We start from the raw sequence: 11,945 nt of genomic DNA on the forward strand, positions 1-11,945 counted from the left end.
CTAGCATCCTCCACATAAACATGTATTCACGTCATTGATCAGTCATAAGGCAGGACAAGCAGAGGGAGGAAACTCTAAATTGGCCTACCACTGTCCTCTAGTGGTCAACATGAATTACTCAAATGTGGTTCCAGATGTGATTACTGTAATAATCTACTGAAATCTTAAAAGTACATTTTCACAAATATAATTAAGATGGATATATCAATATATGTATAATGCATGCATAATAACAGTCCTGACAAAGATTGAGCCTCACAAAAGTCCTTGAAAGGGGCCGTGAACACTGTAGCTGCAGAATACATTTGTCGGAAAATAATGAAAACAGACACATTTTATTTGTTTGTTGTTTCTCACTCCATKTTCTACTTCTCTATTTACTTGTGCATTGCACTTCATCACTTCATCACCATGTACATCCTGTGAGGGTAAACAGAACCCACAAAGAGAAACACAGAAACAGAAGTGAACACTTTTAGTAGTAATGCTTTTACAGCAGACAAGCAAACACGTACAGTAGTTGTATCCAAATCGTATCACATCCTCATGTACGTACGGCGGTTTCAACAACACACATCCACTATATATAGAGGTTAGCATTTTAACATTGCCTTAAGATTGCAGGTAGACAGAGGTTTCAATCAGCGAGGGAGCGTATAGGGCTTATCTCACAAACACACACACAACCTCGGTGTACATACATACTACACAGCCACAACTCCTGCCATTGGTATAGTCACCAGAAAACGCATCGGAGCCTACAGCGGACAGACAGTCTCTTTAGTTCTGCACTGCTCAGTGGTCAGTCAGTGCACACGTTAGTCCACAACCCAGGCGGTGCCATTTCACAAAGGATGGAACCCAGTAGACTTGACAATGTCAGTATGCAAGCGGAGAAAAAAAAACAAGTGAGTGGTTGTATCAGATGAAATAGATGTGCGGTGTCTCTCTTGTTCTCGTTTTAGCTAAATGGTCCACACAGACAGAGAGAACAAGCCTTGCTGAAACATTGATATGCAGTTTTCAGTATGTTAAGACGTAGCTGTACATGTCAGGTATTKTATGTTTTCATGAAATCCTTTCGGAGTGCTGATACACAGATGAGGGATAGATGGCTCCATGTTAGGGTCTGGATAGTAGTTTAACAAAACGCCAGTATCATGAGCATGTATTATGAGATGATGTGCCACCATATGCAGTAAGATAGAGTCCAAGTCCTTCAATTAGTGGTCCCAGTCAGTGCATGCAGAAAACATATGCTTCAAACAAACGGGGGGGGGGGGCTCTTACTAAAGCAGATGCACATGAACATAAAATTGCTTGATGGGTTATTTGTCATACATCAGATACCATATTCTGAAACACCCATCTGCAAAACGGCATCAGCGACGTGTGCCCTTCGGTTAAAACGTCATGTCGCTCGTGATTCAATAGCAGAGGCTTCCGAGAGAGACAGCAGAGGGATAGGAAAGGACCCTACTGTATTTTACTAGACAGTCTCCAAAATAAAACACCAGTTCTTCTTTACGAGGGATCCAAAATAGAAATAAGCATCACAGTATGACACAAACATCCGATAGTACAAGTAAATAAGTTAACATCATTAAAAGTAAATACACTACTAATGGTGTTGATAAGCCTGATAAAACACTAGCAGCAGCAGGTTGGTTCTTAGATAAGTACAGTAGTGTGATATGGAATTATTTTATGATATATTTTACATCCTGGTTCCTATGAGACTGTAGACACCGGACAGTGACTGTAGAGATGAGAATGAGTACCTTTCGAGTGACTATAGGCTGCAAACGAGTCACCAGACTAACCTAAAGACGTACTGCACCTTTCTAAGACGGGAGGATAAGTAAACACAAGAACCAGCCAGTTGTGCTTTTTTGAAACACCGAGTCTCTTTTGTTGTTATTTGACAGTAAAACATTGTTAAACATCTTCCTTGGCGATTATAGTTCATACAGTCATATCCTGGCTGTTACACAGCACCTGTGACTAACCACACTGTGACTACAGGTATGTCATTATCACCCGTGTCCGGTGTATTAGGTGGACAGTATCACTATTTGGTGATGTGTCTCCATAGACAGCTGGATGACTCTGCGTTGCTTGGTTCAGGACTAGGACACGTAGGACAGCATTGAACAGTTCTTGTTGGACGGTGCTGCCACCAGATACATAAGATAGGTGGGTAGGCAGATCTTTTTCTGACACGGTTATTACACTGTTAGTCTGGCTACTGAAGTCTCTATGGAGTCCACGGGACAGAAAAGAGAAGAGAAGGAGGCGGGAGTCACASATCTGGTGGGAGCTTGATTACTGTTCACGGAGGGGTCAGGGGTGGGTGGGCAGGAACTCAGTCTCGCTTTCTCTCTCTCGTTTTCTATCAGCTCAGTAGAGTGCTTTTTGTCCTTGGCTGTCAAATTCTGACCAGGCGTCATTCAGCTCCATAAAAATCATCTTGGCATATTGTTCATAGGGCTGTCCCGTGGCCTGGGAGAGGGGAAGATGGGGGAAAAAAACATCAATCAGTAGGCAAGTTTCCTATTGACCCAGGTTTATCCGCCAAAAGCAATGTCACCAAAAAATGTATTGCGATGTGTAATGGAAAACGGCAGCTATAGAAGAAATGTTCTAAAGATTGAAAAAATCTGTTCAACAGGGGTGGATCCGTTCAACAGGGGTGGATTTCTTTTGTCAACCTTTCTTTGTTGCGACAAATGGTGATGGAAATGTTGACTGAATATTTTTCAAATAAACGATGATTGCCGAATCATTTGGAAGGTACTGATATCATCACGTAACCATAGTATAAAGCTCCACTCCACATTTAATTCGAAATGCCTACTGCTTACCAAAGCAATAAATAGAATGCAATGAAGTATAATTTTGGTGCGCTTTTGTGTTTTTCCGCTAAWTGCATTATGGAACGAACATTCGCGCGTAGCCTACCGCCTTGTGTGCATTGCTGAGCTTATAATGTGAAGAAATAATAAACTCAGCAAAAAAAGAAACGTCCCCTTTTCAGGGCCCTGTCTTTCAAAGATAATTCGTAAAAATCCAAATAACTTCACAGATCTTCAATGTAAAGGGTTTAAACACTGTTTACAATGCTTGTTCAAGTGGCGGCAGGTAGCCTAATGGTTAGAGCATTGGGCAAGTAAACAAAAAGTTTGCTAGATCGAATCCCCGAGCTGACAAGGTAAAAATCTGTCGTTCTGCCCCTGAACAAGGCAGTTAACCCACTGTTCCTAGGCCGTCATTGTAAATAAGAATTTSTTCTTAACTGACTTTCCTAGTTAAATAAAATTAACCATAAAGAATTAATGAAAATGCACCTGTGGAATGGTCGTTAAGACACTAACAGCTTACAGATGTTAGGCAATTAAGGTCACAATTATGAAAACTTAGGACACTAAAGAGGCTGTTCTACTGACTGAAAAACACCAAAAGAAAGATGCCCAGGGTCCCTGCTAATCTGCGTGAATGTGCCTGAAGCATGAGGACTGCAGATGTGGCCAGGGCAATAAATTGCAATGTCCGTACTGTGAGATGCCTAAGACAGCGCTACAGGGAGACAGGACGGACAGCTGATCGTCCTCGCAGTGGCAGACCACGTGTAACACCTGCACAGGATCGGTACATCTGAACATCACACCTGTGGGACAGGTACAGGATGGCAACAACAACGGCCCGAGTTACACCAGGGAACGCACAATCCCTCCATCAGTGCTCAGACTGTCCGCAATAGGCTGAGAGAGGCTGGACAGAGGGCTTGTAGGCCTGTTGTAAGGCAGGTCCTCACCAGACATCACCGGCAACAACGGTGGTGGGCACAAACCCACCGTCGCTGGACCAGACAGGACAGGCAAAAAGTGCTCTTCACTGACGAGTTGGGGTTTTGTCTCACCAGGGGTGATGGTCGGATTCACGTTTATCATCGAAGGAATGAGCGTTACACCGAGGCTTGTACTCCGGATCGGGATCGAGGTGGAGGGTCCCTGTAACGCACAGCATCATCGGACTGAGCTTGTTGTCATTGCAGGCAATCTCAACGCTGTGCGTTACAGGGAAGACATCCTCATGTGGTACCCTTCCTGCAGACTCATCCTGACATGACCCTCCAGCATGACAATGCCACCAGCCATACTGCTCGTTCTGTGCGTGATTTCCTGCTATACAGGAATGTCAGGGTTCTGCCATGGCCAGCAAAGAGCCCGGGTCTCAATCCCATTGAGCACGTCTGGGACCTGTTGGATCGGAGGGTGAGGGCTAGGGCCATTCCCCCCAGAAATGTCCGGGAAAYTTGCAGGTGCCTTGGTGGAAGAGTGGGGTAACATCTCACAGCAAGAACTGGCAAATCTGGTGCAGTCCATGAGGAGAAGATGCACTGCAGTACTTAATGCAGCTGGTGGCCACACCAGATACTGACTGTTACTTTTGACCCCCCCTTTGTTCAGGGACACATTATTCCATTTCTGTTAGTCACATGTCTTTGGAACTTGTTCATTTTATGTCTCAGTTGTTGAATCTTGTTATGTTCATACAAATTTTACACATGTTAAGTTTGCTGAAAATAAACGCAGTTGACAGTGAGCGGACATTTCTTTTTTTGCTCAGTTTAGTTTATCAACATTTTAAGCTAAAGGTTCTGATCTGTTGCATCAGCCTCATAGCTTTAAACACATTTATTTTATTTTATGATCTATAGTCCCACAACTGTCCCAGAGTCTGTTTGGAATGGGCTATTTCTTTCTCGACAAGTTGACCAATAGAATAGGTCAACTTTTCTACTATGGGGAATAGCAGAAAGCCCAAACAGCAGAGGCTAGTGATTTTCCTATTCGTTACTTGTCTAGTTGGCTGAGAAAAAAGTAAATGTGGCCAGTTATTCTAACATCTTCAAGGTGTGTATCGGAATTCGGTAAGAAGGTCTCCCAAAGTTGCATGTTCTGTTAAGATGAATTACCATAATCTAAATGTGATTTCTATCATTCTGAGCACTGTGGGTGGACACCCCAATGCATATGGGTCTGGTAAATTTCTCAAATGTCCAGTAAATTAAAATGTTGCCGGTCAAATGTCCGGAGCCACATTTTCCTAACGGAAACCCTGATGTGTGTGCGTGTGGGTGTGGGTGTGGGTGTGAGCGTGGAAACGTGTGAATGCATGCGTGTGTGCTTGCTTGCGTACGTGTGTGTTACACTGTGTGTAATGTAAACCTCTCCCTTCCATCTCACCTTGTCTGGATGGACCACCAGCACGGCTTTGCGGTAAACCTTCTTGACCTGCTCTGGGGTCACCAGGTCAGCCATGCCTACAGGCTTCCAGCGGGTCTCCCCCTCCCAGAGCACCGTGTGCATGGTGGACAGCAAGGCCCGGATGTTACGCTCCTTGCCCTCGATCCAATCCAGAATCTGGGGGTAGAGAGGGGAGAGCCAGGGTCAGATAAATAGGAGTCCCACCGATACAACAAAGATCTCACAAGCCTTCTTCCAAATCTTCAGCTGGTTTTTCTCTGGCTGTCTAAAGAGGCTCTAATAATATATGCCATTTGGCAGACAGTTTTATGTAAATCAACTTACAGTGATGCGTGCATACATTTTACATGGTCCTGGGAATCGAACCCACTATCCTGGCGTTGTAAGTGCCATGCTCTACCAACTGAGCTACAGAGGACCAACAGTTGACTCCCTTCCCCCCTGTAGTCCTACTGTATCTTCACGGAATTCTCCAACTCTTGGTCCAAGGCTAGTGATATTGGCCACTGACTACCTTGAGTTTCTCGGGGTCCATCTCTTTAGCCATCTCCTCCTTCCTCATCTCTGCTATTGTCCTGGGACCTTCCTTCTTTTTGGCTCCAGCAAAGCCTTGGCCAGACAGCAGGTCATCGAAGTTAGCCGTTGCAACTTTGGGCTTGGTACCTGGGAGGGAGAACGTAACATCTTCTCTCATCTCATCTTACAAAACAGTATATGTGCAGTCTTATGATGAATGACTACCAGCACAAATCACATGCGTACAGGTCCGTTTCAGGTGGCACATTTGTCCATTAATCAAGAGCAACACGTGTTATTTTGGGGGAAAAACAACCCAACAGTCTATCCATCCCAGTATGATTACAACCAGCCTCCCAGTCTCCCAGTGACTCACCCATGTTGGGCTGTGGTTTCCCGGCTGCATTGGGAGCAGCCCCTCCTCCCATGGCAGAGAAGCTGATGTTGTAGTTGGGTCTGTTGGAGGGGGAGGTGTGCGGCATGGAGTGGCTGGGGCTGGGTTTGGCCTGGGAGGGCGGGCCACCCTGACCCTGGGGTTGGGGCTGGGGCTGCCACCCTGCCTGCCCTCCACCACCGGGCTGCCAGGAGGGGAAGCCTGTGTTAGCCTGCCAGCCCCCACCGTGCTGGGGCGAGGGAGGAGGCCGTGAGGGGGAGCCCGTGGGTGGGAAGGCAGGGGTGGTGCCTGTAGGGGTGGTAGGCTTACTGGAGAAGCCAGAGCCTCCTATAGACCGAGGTATAAGGAGGAAAGTTCAACACAGAGAATGAAGTTCTCTATCTATAACATAACTGTCATAACACAACCAGCATAACATAACGTAACATGACATGACATATTTTAAAGCATCTGTTAGTACAGTATTGAAAGCCTTCACTGACCTCCCAGACTGCCCCCCAGGTTTCCAATATCAGCGAAGGGGTCCAGGGTCTTGGGTTTGGCCTGGTGTGTGGGGGTGCTGTGGACTGACCCGGTAGGACTGGTACTGGCTGACTTACTGCCCATACTGAACCCCCCTCCTAACACAGAATTCACAACAACACAGTTGAAATACTGTACAGTACAGTAGGCACTACTGAATGTGATTCTCATGAGCACCAGTAGAGGGCACTATTAACACATGCTTGCTTGCTTATGGTGGCACAATATGCTGGATGATAGATAGCATGCCATAGCTCTCTGTTGTTCGTGGCCTATGTTCTCAGACCAGTGCCTCTGCAGATGTTGCACATCAGTAGAGTTTACCTGGAGCTGCAGACTTGTTCCAGTCCCATCCTCCCATGGCGTTGGGAGGCTGCTGAATGGTGACCACAGGGGTGGTGGGCGGGACTGGGGAGCTCCGTCCTATCAGAGCACAGAAACATCAGTGACAGACACGCCTAACAGACAATCGGAGGAAGGAGACGAGGTCATGCTACCACCACACACAGACATATAACCATACCACAAATCATAACCACATTATTACCATTGCCGTTAGGCTACCCAACTAAGAGTGGAACCATACCAATACCAATAGCAATAACTGTAACCATACAAGAGTCATTCCATTCACATCTCCCTCAAAACCTGCAGCTTAAATTCCCATTGATCATCACACATTATGTGCATGCATATGCAGTACATAACCCAACACAAAAGTTTGGCTAAAGCAACAGAGTACCAGTGTAAAGAAGTGGATAGTGAGAAACGTTAGTGGATAGATAGTGCCTCTACAGATGAAGTGTAGTCATGCCATCACCCTTGCCAGTGTTCTGCATAGTGGGGGACGGAGARCGAGCTGCATGCAGGAGGGGGGCAGGCAGCCCCCGGTTACCAAGGTTACCTGCTGGACCCCGGAAGGAACCCATCAGCTCCTGGGGCTTGGGCATCGGACCCGCCCCAAATGGGTCGAACGCTGGATGGGCAGAGAGAAAAGCATAAACCATTACTTTACTATTCAATTCAATACAATACATTTTATTTATCTTGGACAGTCACTTATTTCTGKCAGGCATAGGATACAGATAGATACACATACTATGTACACATCTGCAAGAAAATAAAATAAAGAACAGACAAATAAACCTGAATTCACTGCGTGGTCACCCACGACTCCAACACCATCATTAAGTTTGCCGACGGCACAGCGGTGGTAGGCCTGATCACTGACAACGATGAGACAGCCTATAGGGAGGAGGTCAGACAACAACCTCTCCCTCAATGTGAACAAGACAAAAGAGCTGAGTGTGGACCACAGGAAAAGGAGGGCCGAGCATACCCCCATTCACATTGACAGGGCTTTAGTGGAATGGGTCGAGAGCTTCAAGTTCCTTGGTGTCCACATCACCAACGAACTATCATGGTCCAAACACAAGACAGTCGTGAAGAGGGCATGACAACGCCTATTCCCCCTCAGGAGACTGAACAGATTTGGCATGGGTCCTCAGACCCTCAAAAGGTTCTACAGCTGCACCATCGAGAGCATCTTGACTGGTTGCAACACCACTTAGTATGGCAACTGCTCGGCATCTGACCGTAAGGTGCTACAGAGGTTAGTGCGTACGGCCCAGTACATCACTGCGGCCAAGCTTCCTGCCATCCAGGACCTCTATACCAGGCGGTGTCAGAGGAAGGCCCTAAAAATGTTCAAAGACGTCAGCCACCCTAGTCATAGACTATCTCTGCTACCACACAGCAAGTGGTACCGGAGCACCAAGTCTAGGTCCAAAAAGCTCCTTAACAGCATCTACCCGCAAGCCATAAAACTGCTAAGCAGTTAATCAAATGTCTACACAGACTTTTGCACTGCTGCTACTTGCTATTTACCTATGCATAGTCACTTTAYCCCTAACTACAGTACATGTACACATTACCTCAACTAACCTGTAMCGGTACCCCCTGTATATAGCCTCGTTATTATTATTTTGTTGTGTTACATTTTTTATTACTTTATATTCATTATTTTCTTAATACATTTTTTTTATTATATTCTGCATTGTTGGTTAAAGGCCTGTAAGTAAGCATTTCATGGTAAGGTCTACACCCGTTTTATTCGGCGCAGGTGACAAATACAATTTGATTTGATTTGAATTTAGTTGATCAGCAACYATGTACAGTTGAAGTCGGAAGTTTACATACACCTTAGCCAAATACATTTAAACTCAGTTCCACAATTGCTGACATTTAATCCTAGTAAAAATGCCCTGTCTTAGGTCAGTTAGGATCATCACTTTATTTTAAGAATGTGAAATGTCAGAATAATAGTAGAGAGAATGATTTATTAGCCTTCCACAAMCTTCCCACAATAAGTTGGGTGAATTTTGGCCCATTCCTCCTGACAGAGCTGGTGTAACTGAGTCAGGTTTGTAGGCATCTTTGCTCGCACACGCCTTTTCAGTTCTGTCCACAAATTTCTGTAGGATTGAGGTCAGGGCTTTGTGATGGCCACTCCAATAACTTGACTTTGTTGTCCTTAAGCCATTTTGCCACAACTTTGGAAGTATGCTTGGGGTCATTGTCTATTTGGAAGASCCATTTGCGACCAAGCTTCAACTTCCTGACTGATGTCTTGAGAAGTTGCTTCAATATATCAACATAATTTTCCTACCTCATGATGCCATCTATTTTGTGAAGTGCACCAGTCCCTCCTGCAGCAAAGCACCCCCACAACATGATGCTGCCGCCCCCGTGCTTCACGGTTGGGATGGTGTTCTTCGGCTTGCAAGCATCCCCCTTTTTCCTCCAAACATAATGATGGTCATTACGGCCAAGAAGTTATATTTTTGTTTTGTCAGACCAGAKGACATTTCTCCAAAAAGTACGATCTTTGTCCCCATGTGCAGTTGCAAACTGTTGTCTGGCTTTTTTATGGCTGTTTTGGAGCAGTGGCTTCTTCCTTGCTGAGCGGCCTTTCAGGTTATGTCGATATAGGACTTGTTTAACTGTGGAGAGAGATACTTTTGTACCCGTTTCCTCCAGCACCTTCACAAGGTCCTTTGATGTTATTTTGGGATTGATTTGCACTTTTCGCACCAAAGTACGTTCATCTCTAGGAGACAGAACGCGTCTCCTTCCTGAGCGGGATGACGGCTGCGTGGTCCCATGGTGTTTATACTTGCGTACTATTGTTTGTACAGATGAACGTGGTACCTTCAGGCGTTTGGAAATTGCTCCCAGTGATGAACCAGACTTGTGGAGGTCTACAATTTTTTTTATGAGGTCTTGGCTGATCTCTTTTGATTTCCCCTTGATGTCAAGCAAAGAGGTATTGAGTTTGAAGGTAGGCCTTGAAATACATCCACAGGTACACGTCCAATTGACTCAAATTATGTCAATTAGCCTATCAGAAGCTCTAAAGCAGGACATCATTTTCTGGAATTTTCCAAGCTGTTTAAAGCCACAGTCAAGTTAGTGTATGTAAACTTCTGACCGACAGGAATTGTGATACAGTGAATTATAAGTGAAATAAACAATTGTTGGAAAAATTAATTGTGTCATGCACAAAGTAGATGTCTAACCGACTTGCCAAAACTATAGTTTGTTAAACAAGAAATTTGTGGAGTGGTTGAAAAACGAGTTTTAATGACTCCAACCTAAGTGTATGTAAACTTCCGACTTAAACTGTATGTTATAATATCCATTGACTACGTACTGGGGAGGGGCAAGGAGAGGTGGAGGGAGGGGCTATTTTCTGGGGGGTGGACTGGGCCGAGGCGGGCCCACTTCCAGGCGGGGGCTGGGGAGGCTCCAAACAGATCCCCCAGGAGGTCCGTGGTGGTGTTGGTGGTGGGGGGCTGGGGTTTGGGGCAGGGGGGGTTCACAGCAGCCCCATCCAGGCCCAGGAGGTCCATCTCTTCTGGKGGAGGAGGAGCAGTGGCGTGGGCCTGAGGCTGCTCTGGTCTCTTGGGGCCCCTGGGGCCAGCCTGGGCCCCTCCGTGTCTCTCTCCGCTAGCGTTGCTCTGCTGGCTGGACAGGGACAGCATTTCATCATCAGACGGCTCACTGTCCTCCCCGTGAGGGCGACCATCTGAACCACTGTGGGACCGGCTCGGCTCTACACGGGTCAGAGGACGGAGAGAGGGGAGGAGGAGAGGAGAGAGATAAGAGGTAGGTCACATCAGGAAAACGTGGTCTTCCTTTAATACATGGGTTTGCTTCCCACAAAGTATTCTACAGGAGAACAGGAAATATAACTTTGCTATAGGTATGCATATTGCTAGCCACCACAGCAGAGTGACAAAGCTAATCTAACATCGCCCAGGGGATATTGCCTCTAACAAGGAGCTGATTTCCTTTAACTACAATAGCTAGTATCTCTACAATAGTTAGTATCTCTTTCCTCTCTGGAAAGGGTTCTACATTGAACTCAAAAGGGTTATACCTGGAACCAAAAAGGGGTTTTCAAAGGGTTATCCTATGGGGACAGCTGAAGAACCCTTTTAGGTTCTAGATAACACCTTTTTTAATAAGAGTGTTTTGTGGTCTCCTCTACTCCAGACCTTACCCTCCAAGTCCAGTCCCTCCATCTCATCTTGGAAGGAGAGAATGAAACCAATGTTAGGTTAAGACAGAATGTCAACCGCAGCTCTCAGTTAGCGGTGGCCATATGAGTGTCTGTCTATGTTTAGCTATCTGTGTCAGTTTCCATTTGCGTGTGTACCTCGGTGCATCTGGGCATGTGTGTGTCTTGGAGCATACAGTGTGTGTACCTCTGTGTCAGCGCTTGTATCAATGCCGTGCTCATCTGTGTCCTGTTGTATGTGTATGCTGTATGTTGCAAGCGTGCGTGTCAGGGTTTCCTTTTGACAACTTGACCGGGAAGATTCAAATTTACCGCCCATTTGAGAAATTTGCCGGATCCATATGCATTGGGTGCATAACCCATTAGAGCGTCCATCCACGGTGCTCAGAATGACAGAAATCACATTTAGATTGTGGTAATTCATCTTAACAGAACATGCAACTCCTGTAATGAAGCAACCAATAAAACATTTTCCAAAATATAATTTGCGGGAAAACACCATTCTAAACAGTGCACCTGGGAAAACACCCTTCTAAAACAGTGAACCTGGGAAAACACCATTCTAAACAGTGCACCTGGGAAAACACCATTCTAAACAGTGCACCTGGGAAAACACCCTTCTAAAACAGTGAACCTGGGAAAACACCATTCTAAACAGTGC

The 11,945-nt window shown here is 45.8% G+C and overlaps 1 protein-coding gene across 1 annotated transcript in view; it reads right to left on the reverse strand.

Annotated features, from left to right (window-relative positions):
* Positions 1 to 316: 316 nt before the first annotated feature.
* LOC111971232 (auxilin) overlaps positions 317 to 11,945 on the reverse strand; it is a 91,285-nt gene continuing 79,656 nt past the window's right edge. Inside the window, 9 exon segments of the mRNA XM_070446235.1 lie at positions 317 to 2,502; positions 5,250 to 5,426; positions 5,785 to 5,933; positions 6,163 to 6,507; positions 6,663 to 6,800; positions 7,027 to 7,125; positions 7,523 to 7,678; positions 10,411 to 10,486; positions 10,488 to 10,816. Coding sequence (XP_070302336.1) covers positions 2,401 to 2,502; positions 5,250 to 5,426; positions 5,785 to 5,933; positions 6,163 to 6,507; positions 6,663 to 6,800; positions 7,027 to 7,125; positions 7,523 to 7,678; positions 10,411 to 10,486; positions 10,488 to 10,816 — 1,571 coding nt within the window. The 3' untranslated portion in view covers positions 317 to 2,400.

The sequence above is a fragment of the Salvelinus sp. IW2-2015 genome, linkage group LG13, assembly GCF_002910315.2.
Source record: "Salvelinus sp. IW2-2015 linkage group LG13, ASM291031v2, whole genome shotgun sequence".
Classification (NCBI taxonomy): Eukaryota; Metazoa; Chordata; class Actinopteri; order Salmoniformes; family Salmonidae; genus Salvelinus; species Salvelinus sp. IW2-2015.